The sequence below is a fragment of the Octopus bimaculoides genome, chromosome 7 (assembly GCF_046866305.1).
Source record: "Octopus bimaculoides isolate indiv1 chromosome 7, ASM4686630v1, whole genome shotgun sequence".
In the NCBI taxonomy this organism is placed as follows: Eukaryota; Metazoa; Mollusca; class Cephalopoda; order Octopoda; family Octopodidae; genus Octopus; species Octopus bimaculoides.
The window spans coordinates 63,014,721-63,029,253 of NC_142934.1; the positions used below are offsets into that span (position 1 = coordinate 63,014,721).

At 34.1% G+C, this 14,533-nt stretch overlaps 1 protein-coding gene across 2 annotated transcripts in view; it reads left to right on the forward strand.

Annotated features, from left to right (window-relative positions):
- Window positions 1-14,533, forward strand: part of LOC106884520 (phospholipid-transporting ATPase ABCA1) — a 287,667-nt gene that overhangs the window by 97,590 nt on the left and 175,544 nt on the right. For both annotated transcript variants that reach the window (XM_052969717.2, XM_089355446.1), the window contains exons 5-6: window positions 2,046-2,179; window positions 10,883-11,022. In XM_052969717.2, the coding sequence (XP_052825677.1) occupies window positions 2,046-2,179; window positions 10,883-11,022 (274 nt within the window). The remainder of the gene's footprint in view (window positions 1-2,045; window positions 2,180-10,882; window positions 11,023-14,533) is intronic.

Sequence of the window (14,533 nt, forward strand, 5' to 3'; positions counted from 1 at the left end):
GGGCATAACTAAATTTCATTGTTGAATAAACTGTAATTGCATGTAATTGTTAACCAGATTGTCATATTTCGTTGAAATGCCGATTGATAGTGTATTTTATTTGGTTTTATGCTAAGAGAATATAGTTAGAGCAATTATATTGAGGGTATCCATTATCAGTTACCTTTACCTGTTTCCGTCATTGGACTGCTGCAGTGCTGGGGCATGGCCTTGAAGGGTTTTTAGTCAATGAATTGACCCCGGTACTTATTATTTTTTTAAAGTCTGGTATTTGTTCTATCAATCTCTTTTGTAGAATTGTTAAGTTACCGGGACATAAACAAACCGACACTGGCTGTCAAACAGTGGTGGGAACAAAGACAAAGCCATGCACAAATAAATATATGCATATATGTGTGTGTGTGTGTGTGTGTGTATATATATATATATATATATATATATATATATATATAAAACAAATAATAAATGAGTATATGCATATATACGTACAGGTATGTGCATACCTACGTCTACCTGTATATATAGGTGCATATCTGGGTACAGGACATTGCAAACAAAACGTATACAAGAAAATAATAATAACCAGAGTACAGAAAACACACAAGCCACATAGAGAACATTTTCCTTCATCAGCTACCCCCGTTTTAACACTGGCGTTTATATACACAGGGTGTCCACAAAGTCTGGGTACATGGAGTAAATAAAATAATAAACAATTAAATATAAGAAATAATAATTTCTTAATGTATGTGTTAATCCCCATGTACCCAGACTTTGTGGACACCCTGTATATGTATATATATATATATATATATATATATATATATATATACATACACACACACATATATATATATGATGAACTTCTTTGAATTTTCTGTCTTTCAAATTCACCCACAAGGCTTTGGTCAGCCTGGGACTATTGTATAACACACTTGCTCAAGGTACCACACAGAAGGACTGAACCAAAAGTCATGTGATCAGGAAGCAAATGTCTTACCACACAGCTGCAACTCTGCTTATAGCCATGCTTGCACCTATGTGTAACATAAGGAAAATTTACAGAAAATCAAAAAAAAAGCTCTAGATATAATAGAGTTGAAAAATTACGTGATCTCCTTGGTGCTATGTGATCCTGTGCCTATGCTCTTGGGCCATTTGTACCTGGTTCTGACAAGGATTAGAAGTAAATCTGTCATAATGGGGTTTTCCCAAAATTGATCATTCAGAAATATATTTACAAACTCACTTGACTTAAGGCTCGCCATTTATGCTGTCTGGAATGTTTTGGGGCCCAGAATTTGAAGCATCAAATGGGCCTGTGCTAATGGTGTCTGAATTGTCTTTGCTGGCATTCAATTTTCTAATGCTATACCCACTTTTCACACCAAGGTTTCATTATCTGAATCATTTTTACTGTCTCTGCCTTCACTTACTACACTATGTCTGTCATTGTAAGAAACAGATTCCAAGTCCCTGTCTGGGTAATCTGCATCATTTTCAGCGTCTAATTATTGAATTTATCCAATATGTCAAATGCTTGACTGGCAGTTTATAGCTTCTTTCTCTTGCATTTTGATCCTGACAGCCCAGGCTCATTTTCACACAACAGAGCTTGTTCTATTGTCAAATTTCTCCCTATTTTTACAAGCACATACTGCCAGAACAATTGGACTGGGTAAAGATATATTGTCTTACTTTTGGATATAACAAATGTTTTGATTTGTTGATCAAAATAGAGTCAGAACACACATAATGAAACACATGCTGCACTCAGTGACACCACACTGCTTTATTGGTGCTACAGCCTGTGCATGCCTAGTATTGCTATTGATATACCAGTGTTATGGACTCTAAGGGATAAGGATGATATTTGAAGAATAAGGTTTGAAGGATGAAATGATGTAGACACATAATACAAATGGGTGTGACATGCACAAAAAGTTTTAAGGTAATTAATGACAGAAAATAAAAGAGAGTTTAAGATTATTGTATTTTTTGTTGTTTAAAGCTTTATTAAAAAGATTTGCTTGTTTTACGGACAGATTAACCAAAGTTGTAAAGGATGTGCAAATTATCATTAAAAATTCAAGTTATCAGGAAATGTTTTTAAGATCACTAGAAACCTACCGAATTCTGGAAGATTTGTATCATCTTCTTGAAGATGGAAACGTTCAAGGTATGTGATATTGTAATAATAGTACATTAAAGTCTTTCAACATTGTTGAACCCTTTAGCATTTAGTTCAAACTGACCAAATCTGGCCTCTTATGCCTACCCTACAATGCTATTTTAAACATAAGTAATTATGTCATTGAAATATTGAAGCTACAAGATTATTAATTCAAAATCATGTGAATAAATATGACGTTTGATGAAGCAATCTGAATGCTGAAGGGTTAAACAATGTAACATTTGGTATTTGTTATATTTGTAACATTTTAATGTTATCACCTTGATGTTTTTACACATTGTTAATGAAAATAATCTCTCCTCCTCTCTATCTATCTCTTCCCCCCCTCTCTCTAGCTGGGTGACCATGTACTTCCTCCACAGCAAGACACTTGTTTCTGCCTCTCTGTCATATTCTAACCTTTCATCATCTGACAGAAGATCATCTCCTCTAATGTTTCCTCTCCTCTCAAAGATTTTTTTGTCTTGAAAATTACTTCGTGACCCCTGCCAGTGCTGGTGCCACTTAAAAAGCATCCAGTCCAGTCTGTAATGTGGTTGGCATTTAGAAGGGCATCTGGCTGTAAAAACCATGTCAAAACTGACTTCACCTATGCAGGTGCCATGTAAAAAGCACTCAGTCCACTCTGCAAGGTTGTTGGTGTTCAGAAGGGCATCCAGCCATAAAAACCCTGCCAAAACAGACACGGAAGTCTTGTACAGTCTTCTGTTTGACAAGCTCCTGTCAAACCGTCCAACCCATGCCAGCATGGAAGGTGGATGTTGAATGATGATGATGAAGTAAGCACAAAGATTGTATTCCTTTATTTGCTTCAGTCATTGAATTGTAGTTAGGCCGGGAGCACTGCTTTGAAAGATTTAATTGAACAAACCAACCCAAGTGTTTATTTTTAAGCATAGAAATTATTCTATTGATCTGCTAAGTGATGGAAGCATACCCCACTACTTGACAACAAGTATTTGTGATGGAAACAAATGCTGGTTGTCAAGTAGTGGGGTAGGATAGACAAGCACAAATATACATATATATCTTTCTCTCTCTCTTGCTTATTTATATTATTATATATATATATATATATATATATATATATATATATATATATATATATATATAAAAGAGAGATTCTGTCTGCTTGTTTGTTTGTTTGTCCAGCAAAATGAAAGTAAATTGTTCAAGGGAAGCTATTATGCTTTTTCTATATATATATATATATATATTTAAAATCGAAATTCTGTCTCTTTCTTTCTCCTGCAAAATGAAAATACCTGGTTGAGGGGAAGCTATTATACTATTGCCTAATTTGTCTCAACAAAAATTATGCGATTGCACAACGCTAATTGTGCACAAACTTATGAAGAACTGCATTGAGGCAAATATTCTCACTGTCTGTGGTAAAGGTGACACCGTCTTCATTCCTTGCATACCATTCCAATTTAAGCTGTTACAGTTTCCTATCCCACTTTCTTTTACCATGAGCATTAATAAAATTCAGAGCCAAACACTAAAAGTTGCTGGGTTGCAACTTGAAGAACCATGCTTTTCACATGGCCCACTTTATGTAGGAGTATCATGTGTGGGAGTAAAAACAAATCTTTTTGCTTATGCACCCCGAAATAAAACAAAAAAAACATTGTTTATAAAGAAATGTTCACTCTTAATGCAACATGAATACTTCAATAACTTAATTTGTTTGACATCGATCTTTTTTCTACTTCAATTATTACATGTTTTCTCTTATAAATTACACACATACAGGAGGAGTAAATCTAAGTCTGTAGGGGTAGTCTCAACCTGGTTCAGATTCAAAACTGTATGTTTCAATTCTTCTCTGCCATACGGCCTATTCAAATGTCAAAAGAAACCATGACAAATGGGTGTTCTACTTGACTTGTGGCCTTTTCAGTGCCATTGCGCGGTCACCTGCATTCCGTAAAGCTATTCTTCTATATGATATAGCTATTCTTCTACCTTCATTCACATTGAAACCGAATCTTTCAATTCTCCTTCTTCAGTTATTACATATTTTTAAGAACCATGCTTTTCACATGGTCAGTTTTATGTAGGAGCATCACGTGTAGGAGCAAAAACAAATCTTTTTTGCTTATACGCCGTGAAATAAAACAAAAAAACATTGTTTATAAAGAAAAATTCACTCTTAATACAACATGAATACTTCAATAACTTAATTTGCCATTACTATTATTACATTCAAGAATGACTAAATTCCATTTTTCAGTGAACTGTATTATATAATTGCCATTTATTATTGTCATATAAATAATAAACAAACAAAAGTTCATATTTGAAATCAATCTTTTTTCTACTTTAATTATTACATGTTTTCTCTTATAAAATACACACATACAGGAGGAGTAGATCTAAATCTGTAGTGATAGTCTTACCCTGCTTCAGATTCGAAACTTTATGTAGGAGCATCACTTGTAGGAGCAAAAGCAAATCTTTTTGCTTATGCATCCTGAAATAAAACAAAAAGCATTGTTTATAAAGAAATATTCACTCTTAATGCAACATGAATACTTCAATAACTTAATTTGCCATTACTATCATTACATTCAAGAATGAAATCGATCGTTTTTCTACTTCATTTATAACATATTTTTCTCTTATAAAAATGCACACATACAGGAGGAGTAAGTTATATATATAAATAGCAGAGATATCAAGCGTTGCTCAGGAGTGAAATGGCATATTTGTTTATTCTTATCTTTTACTTGTTTAAAACATTTGACTCATTCTATTGGTCTCTTTTGTGAAGCTGCTAACTTATGGGGACGTAAACATACGAACATTAGTTGGCAAGCAATGTATGTATATATATATATATATATATATATATATATATATATATATATGGCACACATCATCGACCCTATCACATCACCGACTCTACCAATGTCATCTACTGCATCTCCTGCTCTCTCTGCTCTTCTCTATACATCGGGAAAATGGGATGCTGCTTGGCCTACCAGTTTGCGAAACACCTCCAAGACATCCGACTCGGCAATAACACCCAGACTTGCGCTATTTCCGCTCTACCGGTCACTCTTTGCAACACCTGTCCGTGTTTTGATTGTCCTTGCACAGGGGTTATCCGGACTCCCGTTTGCGCTGTGAACAGGAATTAATCTTCTCTCTTCGCTCCTTTGCACCACATGGGCTCAACTATCCTCCCCTCTTCATCTAACCTCCTCCCCTTGCCTCTCTCCCCCTCACATCTACTTCCTCTCACCCACCTCTCCTCTCTTGCTCCAACTCCTACTTCTCTTCACTCCTACTCTCTTTCTCTCTTCTTTTCGCTCCTATCCACCTCCTTCCCCCTTCATTGTCACCCCTCCCTCGTAAGCCCACCCACCCCTACACATCCCAACCCCACCTTTCCTATCCTTCCCATCCCTTACACCTACTCCCACATGCCCCACCTCTACCCCCACCCTCTGCCTACTCGCATACTCCACCTCTATCCCCAACCTCAGCCTAACCCACAACCCACCCTTGCTTTCCCCACTCTCGCCTCCCCCACCTCTCAACACCATCATATCACACCACACAACACTACACCATACCACACAACACATCACATCACAATACATCACCACACACACACCAACACTGACCAATTCCCAGCCCCACATTTTCACACCTACACACATACGTCAAGATCACCAGCCCTATTCCACATGCACATGCAAACTCTCTTATACACATGCACATGCACCTTCGTTTTGGGATCACCACCACTTTATTATCTCCCCTTCTTCCTAGCTCTCCTGTGTGACCCTTTTGTCTCGCATTTATTCTCACTGTTTGATACCAATGTGTCTGTGTGTGTGTGTATGCTCATGTATATGTATACATGCATGTGTTTATATGTATAGACATTTATGTATATGTACATATATATATATATATATATATATGCATGTATGTGTATCTATATATGTGTGTGTGTTTATGTATGTGTATAAATATGTGTCTATATATATATATATATATATATATATGATTTAGTTTTGTACTTTCATAAATAATTTAAACAAATGTAACATATTTGTTGCTCTTTCATGTTCAAATATCTATCACCATTTCATTATGTAAGTTAATCTGCTTCAAATCCACTTAGTATTTAGGTTGGTGACTACTTAAGAAAATTCAGTACTATGTGAGCCATATATTGCTTCATTTGATCAAAACCCACAATTGAGTGGGTGCAAATGTTTAGTGACCTGTGAAGTTTCGCTTTAGTTAGAGTTATTTTGCAAGATAATAATTACACTTACATGCGTGGTGGACAAAAATATTTATTAGCTTTGCACAATACATTATTTCATTAATTCCTGTTGATATAGATTTTTCTGTTGTTGCTTAGTTCCAGGTTAATGCTGATCAAATAAACCTCTGGTTAAGGTTATTCTAGCCATGACCATCCTTTTGCACATAGTTTCACAGTTTGTTTGGTGTAATTGAATATTAGATGTAGGCATGGGTGTGTGCTTAAGTAGTTCAATCTTCTGATTTTGGGTTTGGCCCCACTGTATTGATGCCGTTGACTGGTGTGTTTCTATTATAGCCAGTACTCAGGGAGTGAAATTGATAGGTAGTAAATGTAGAAGCTTGTTTTATGTGTGTGTGAGTGTGTGCGTGTGTTGTGTGTGTGTGTGTGCATGCACACACATGTATGTATGTATGTATGTATCTATCTGAATGTGTGCATGTATACCTTTATCTTGATATGGTGAAAGGGCATGGCTTAGTGGTTAGAATATCTGGCTAACAATCATAATACCATGAGTTCAATTCTCAGTAGTGCATTGTGTTCTTGAGCATGACACATTATTTCTCATTGCTCCAGTTTGCTCTGCTAGCAAAAATAAGTTGTACCTGTAATTCAAAGGGCCAGCTTTGTCTCTTTTTGTGTCAAACTGAATTCTTCTGGAAACTACATTATAGAAGTGCATGTTTGTGGAGTGCTCAACCACTTGCATGTTAATTTCATGAGCCAGCTGTCCATTGACTAGATTAACTGGAACCTTCATTGTCATAACTGATATAGCAGAGGGAAACTGAAAGAAGCTCATTTTGTATATGTACATACAAATATATACATGTTTGTATATCCTTGTCTTGACATCATGTTATGGTCGTAAATGAGCACCATTCATTTCCCTTCTCCAGTGGAAAACATGGGATCTTTACCCTTTGAACGGCAGATCGAGAAATTAATGTTTTGTAACTAAACACTTTCAAACTTCGGACACTGGTAGAATGTGTCATATAAAACATCTTTTACTCTTAGTGTTGTTGAGAAAAGTTTGTATTTTCAAAGTTATTTTGTGTTAAAGTTGTCCTATTTCGGTAATTTCAACCAATCAATGACGTGTATTCAGCTGAATAAAATTACTGTTGTTTGTCAACAACAACTTCCAGTGGTGTATATTTCGTTTGTCACTGTTATTTATGATATATTTCATCTCAGTTACGTTTGTATGAATAAACGAGTGTATCTGAAGCATGTTTACTTCATGGTACCACCACAATCGTTTGTGCATTTCTAGTGCTTTTAGTTTTTTTTCCTGATTTTCAGCTACTATTTTCGGAAAGACTTTTTTGCCTGCCTCCCTCTCCAATTTCTTCATTTTTCACTTTTTTCCATAACTCTAACCCTAACATCCGAACCCTAATCCTAACCCTAACACCTTAACCCTAACCCTAAAACCCTAACCCTAAAACCCTAACCCTAAAATCCTTACCCTAACGCTAAAACCCTAACCCTAACCCCCTAACCCTAACCCTAAAATCCTAAAGCTAAAACCAGTGCAAACACACAAACGATGTCATAAATAACAGTGACAAACGAAATATGCACCGCTGATAGTTGTTGTTGACAAAGAACAGCAGTAATTTTATTCAGCTGAATACACGTCATTGATTGGTTGAAATTACCGAAATACGACTACTTTATAACGAAATAACTTTGAAAATATAAACTTTTCTCAACAACACTAAGAGTAAAAGATGTTTTATATGACACATTCTACCAGTGTCTGAAGTTTGAAAGTGTTTAGTTACAAAAAATTAATTTCTCGATCTGCCGTTCAAAAGGAAAAGATCCAAAACATGTCTGGTCATGGGCATCTATTACCTTGCATAGAAACAGATAAAGGTTGATGTTGAGAAGGGTATTCAATTGTAATAAAAAAAGAACCCTATCCCAATGTAGTCATGTCTGACCTATGCAAAAATAGAAAATTAAATAAGATGATGGTGATATATATATATATATATATATATATATATGCATGAGTATCTGTGTGTGTTTGTGTGTATGTGTGTGTTTCCTTATCTTTACATCACATGTTAATTGCCAACACCGTCTCTTTCAGTCCAGAATAAAAAGTTGGCAGATCGGCTTATTAGATGTATAGTAATGATATGCCAAAATTACAATAATCTAGAGCAATTATAACTGCCTCTCCTAAAAAGAAAGACTCAAAAAAATGTCCTTCATAGATTGAATGGAAAAAACAGAACTTTAACACTAGGGTATTTTAAATGAGAAGGTGCATTTATCAGTTAAGGGAGGATGTTTTTATTCAGTCCTGTCATTGTGCCTAGTTTAAGAGCTCTATTAATTAATAATGATTTCATGAAATAATTACTGAAAACATTTGAGGTTAATGATAATAATAATAATGATGATAATAATAATAGTAGTAGTAGTAGTAGTAGTAGTAGTAGTAGTAGTAGTAGTAGTAGTAGTTGTGCACCAAATCCCAGAAAGAGTTACTGAGAATGGGAATTGCAAAATCCTGTGGCATGAAATGATTCAGAGTGACCATCAGATTAAACATCAAAAACCTGACATTATTGTAATGAACAGAAAATAAAAAAAACATGCCTGATAATTGATATGATATGGTGAATTGAAGTGGGAAATATGCAGGTTGTGGGCAATAAAGAAATTGGACATCATGTCAATAGTGGTTGGTGCCTTTGGAAGTATCAGTACCCAATTACCAACATGGCTCCAAAAGTTTGGAACAAATATAAAGTTAGAACACCTACAAAATCATCATTGCTTGGAATTGCAAGAATCCTCCACAAGGTTCTTGATATAAAAATTCTTTTTTGACATTCTCTTCCAGATAGATTAGTTTCATCAACTTTAAAAATATATTTCAAGGAACTGGAACAACTTTCCCAGTTTTAGCTAAATGCAGCACAAATTCTCCTGCAAATTTCTTATTATTTGATCCATTTTTTACAATGAAATTATATATTACATACAATGATTTACTTCTTGAATTTTTCAAGCCATCACTTACAGTCTGTTGAAGTTGCTCTCTCTCTCTCTCTCTCTCTCTCTCTCTCTCTCTCTCTCTCTCTCTCTCTCTCTCTCTCTCTCTCTCAGACACACACGCACACACATGTATATGTATATATCTGTGTGTGTGTGTGTGTAAAGGGTGAAATGCATGTGATTCTGAGATGCCTGCTGATGGTACAGTAAGTTTCCAGAATTGCAATGGATTTAGAAGAGCTTGCAAAAGCTCTTAGTAGTTCTTGCAGTTTCTGCATGAGGCATAGTTTCTCTGATATTTACTTTACCTATATATATATATATATATATATATATATATACACACACACAGAGGTATACACACACATATACTCTCATAGCCTCACACATATAATATTTATGTCTATTCATATATATATATATATATATATATTTGGATTTTATGTATGCTCTCTCCCACTTAGTTTTAATATGTTGCCACATTTGTAATATGTCTTTTTCTGCATTTTTTCGTGCAGCTGAAGATTGCTCTTCATATTGCATTTAAGGTAATGCTCACATTACTTAAATAAATTGAAGTAGCATGAAACATGCGTACTGCAATCACTTTTGAAATCCGTGTTGCTTATTGTTTGATTTTAATCACCCATCCTTTTGGGATGTGATATTCGGGTGCCTTCGCATAAGTACCATATTCAAGCCTTGAATCTATATCTAAACAGTATATATATATATATATATATATATATATATATATGTATATACTAGCAGCTAAACCTGGTTTCACCCAGTTGGTTTGGATTATGTGGCTGTAAAACCTGCTCTGTGCAAGCATTCGACTTGTTTGGGCACACTTACATTAAAAAACAATTTTAGAATGACTTTTTTCTGTCTTAACGCTAAAAATAACTGACCAACAACAAGAAAAAAGAACCAACCAAGATTCAACCAAATCAAAAAATAGTCCTAAATACTAAGTGAACAAAGATGAAGCATCCCATTTCCATTGCACACACACACACACACACACACAAACAAACACACACACACATGCATGCATACACACACACATTCATATACCCCCCTTTACATACACACACATATTCACACACGCTCACCCCTTCCTTTCTCATTCATAAACACAAGAGTATTATTATAGTAAATTATCTTGGTAACCATGGGATCTATGAAAAAAATACAAAGCTCAGCTTCACCACTGGATCATTCTACAGATCTGTGTAATTTTTCGTGCAATTCCACCCAGCCGTTTGACCGTGAATCCCAAGACGAGAAAGAATCGCCCATGTCAAATTTATTTGTGTATATATATATATATATATATATATTTTCTACTCTTGTTCTGAATTTAGGTAGTCTTCAGATCAGTAACTTTTTAATTGATCCTGGGAGAATACAACGTACAGTTCGTGAGCAGAGAATTAACATCACTCCTTCAGCTCTTGCAGAGTTACAGAATGCATCCATTAATCTCATGTCTTTTGTTAAAATGGTAAGTTTTGTAAAGTATAAAGTTACTTTAATTCTAATATTTTCTAAGTGTGAATGTGTGTTCATGTTATGGAACAAAGTAAAAGGAAAACTTTGGGAACTTTAATGATTATGTTAAAAAATACCACAAGGAGTTAAGTGGTGATTATAGAAGATATATTTGTGGCACAATGAATAACATATTTGTTCTACAATAGATGACATAGGATCAAGCTTCTTGGAATTCTGCAATACAAATATAAACATTTGTTACAATAGTACAAAGTTTAGAAAACAAGCAAGCCAGTCAGCTGATTCATTTACCACTCCTTTTAGCATGAGGACCTAAACTGATTTCGCACCTATAAGAATTTGATGTGGCCTGATGGTTGTAAATACTGAATTCTTACCTGTGGAGGATTATGAGGATTATAATTATGGACCTCAGCATAAATTATGAGAGAATGTAACTCAAATGATTTAAGTTAAAGATGAGACAGATTTGGAAGTAAAATATTTTGCTTCCAAATCTGTGTCTGTCTCAGGGAAAGTACAGAAGTTGAAAATGATGCCTGATATGTGATGGAATTTTCTAACATTATTAGGTGATACTTAATTAAAGGATGATGATGATGTTCTATCCAATCCAAACAATCATTTTTTTTTTTATATTTAATATTTGTGGTCACAATTAAAAATTGTTGTATTGCTGTCATTCATTTTTTTAAAGTTGTTGAGAGGAGAATGTGAATGTATTGAATCATTCAGAACTTTTGTAACTGCCCATTGTAATGTTGTTGAGGCAGAAAGGGGTATGACTATTAAGAGATTTGGTTGCAGTTTTTAGCAGGTCGAACAACCACATCGAAGACAATGGAGTTTCCTTAGCTTGGCATGTTGAGAAATTTCTTCCTCATCGGAGTGTTGCATATATTTTAATCGGTTGACATGCAGTTTAAAAGTAAGAAAAAAAATATGACTGATAGTAACGAGTGTATGACAAAAGTCTCATAGTTAAAGTGTGAATCAAGTGGCTATCATTTGATGCATCCCTTCTGAGGTTTGACATTCTTCAGCAAACCATACTCAACTAGATTCATACTTTCTGGCAATAACTTTCACTTACTTTGAAATTTGTGATGATAAAAACAAAACTAGGGTCATGCAGATTAAGAAATATCTAATTTGAGAATTACAGGCTAATGTAGTTAATTAAGAAAATAAGAAAATGACATCCATCCATCTCTTGATACAGAACTTGTATTTTTTTTTACAATGAAGACTTATTTAATGAAGAACTTTATTCTACAAAAATGAGCTAAAAATACTTTGGAATCTGAACTTCAAGAGTTTTTAATGCATTCAAATGATAATAATAGCTTGCATACATTTGATTTTCATAATCATCTTTCTGTAGACATGTGTTTTTGGCAACTGTTATTTAACTCATGAAAACAGAAACATCAAAATTACTTTATTCACATCAAATCATATTATCAAAAGCCCTTTGATCCTAATGAAGCATAGGCCATCGATGACTTTTCTCCACTCTTCTTGATTCTGGGCTGTAATGCCTTCCACTTTCAGTTCTTACTAGTTTGAATGTCATTGGTACCTCTGAAATTTTTTTTTTTTTTTTTTTTTTTTTTTTTTTTGCTAGGTAGGTAGTGTTGGCCCTGCCCCTACACAAACCCATTTTTACCTCTGGAAAGAAGTAGTCCATATTAATCTGGCCTCTATCCTTTGACCTGTCCAATATAGGAGACCCTATCAAAAGCTTGTGCTGAACCTTGAGATAGACATCAAATCATATAAAGGTTCAAATTTATGCTGCATTTCATTCAGGGAAATTAATTTATGCAATTAACCGAAAGTGATGCTATATGCATATTAACTGATCAATTTTATATAGATTTGATGCTAAATGGTTTGTTGTTTAAAATTATGCAGTTAACCAAATCATGCAGTTATCTAGTTTGCAACTGAGCAGAAATGGCCATACTTCATAAAATCAAAGATTTCAATGATAATTTACCAAAGTTTGGAGTCATCAGATTCATCATCACCATTGCCACTACTACTATTTCCAACTATTTAAAATTTTCCCTTTTAACTAAAGTAACTGATATAATTTTATTATTACAAACAATTTAATTCTAGTGTAAATGATTATTGACTTAAAATAGAATGGTAGTATTTATTTCTAGGTTCTGCAGAATTGCCAATTATTGAAATAGCTTTTACTCACCTCTTGTTAACTCAAGTTTATATGAAAGAACATTAGTTTGAAAGAAGAAAAAAAAAGAAAAAGAATAAAGCTTACTTTTTCTATTTCATTTTAAGTCAAACTAATGTTAAATCATTAATATTTCAATGTAGACCTCGTACATTTAGTTCAATAGATTTTCTCAATTGATTTCCCTTAAACTTGATAAATAAACATTTGGTAAATGTAGAAAACAAATCAAAAGGATTCTAGCAGAGTATTGAATTTCTCATTCCTTACCCATAAGAACCGAAAAGATTACTAAGGAGCTATTTTATTGATTCTTTTTTAGTGGGCTGAGGATACTTAAGTAGTTTTATAGAACCTCTTGTCTTGTTAGTTATTGGACTTCTTAAGCTGGCAGAAAACACTGATATTTTTCCTATGGCTCAAGTTACTTCCTGTCAAAAGTAGTCAATAAGATCCCTGTTAAAGCCATAGATTTTGCAAATAAGATTAAGACGTGTCAAGTTCAATACATTGAAGACCATATGGTGGCTTTCCCCCTTTTATGTGAAATCATGAAAACTTTCCATTTAACATGAAAACTAATCTTCTTTCCACATTTGTATTGATAAATACTGATGCTTTCTTCATAAATTTGATGAAAACGAATGTCATATATCACTTAGTTTTTGAAGTGATATCAACAGTAATAATTACGTTTTCTTCATATATATGATTAAAACAAATGTTTTATATCACTGAACTTATTAAAATATATGATTTGTATGACTGTGCATATGTAATAATATCAGGAATGAATATGCTTTCTTCATATATTCTGAATAAAACAAGTGTTGTACACAGATGTCTCAAAAGTGAGTGGCCACCATATTTTTATTTTATAGGGTTTATTAGTTTCAAACTTGGCAGAAGGCCAGCAGTTTTGGGGAAGAGCCAAATTGATCCCAGTGCTCAACTGGTTCTTATTTTGTTGACTCCGAAAGGATGAAAGGCAAAGTCAACCTCGGTGGAATTTGAACCTAGAATATAAGGACAAATGAAATGCTGCTAAGCATCTCACCCGACATGCTAACAATTCAGCCAGTTCACCACCTAATTTAAAGATTTATATTGAGAAACAATAATGTCATTTGATGCATTTAAATACCTAATGTGGTATTTAGTAGACATATCTTGTGCAGTTTTCAATGGTATCATTTGGGCATTCTACTAATGAGTAGTGTCCAAAAAGGTAAAAACATTATAATGCAGGGTGTCTATTTACTTTTGAGGTGTCCGTATATCACTGAGCTTATGAAAT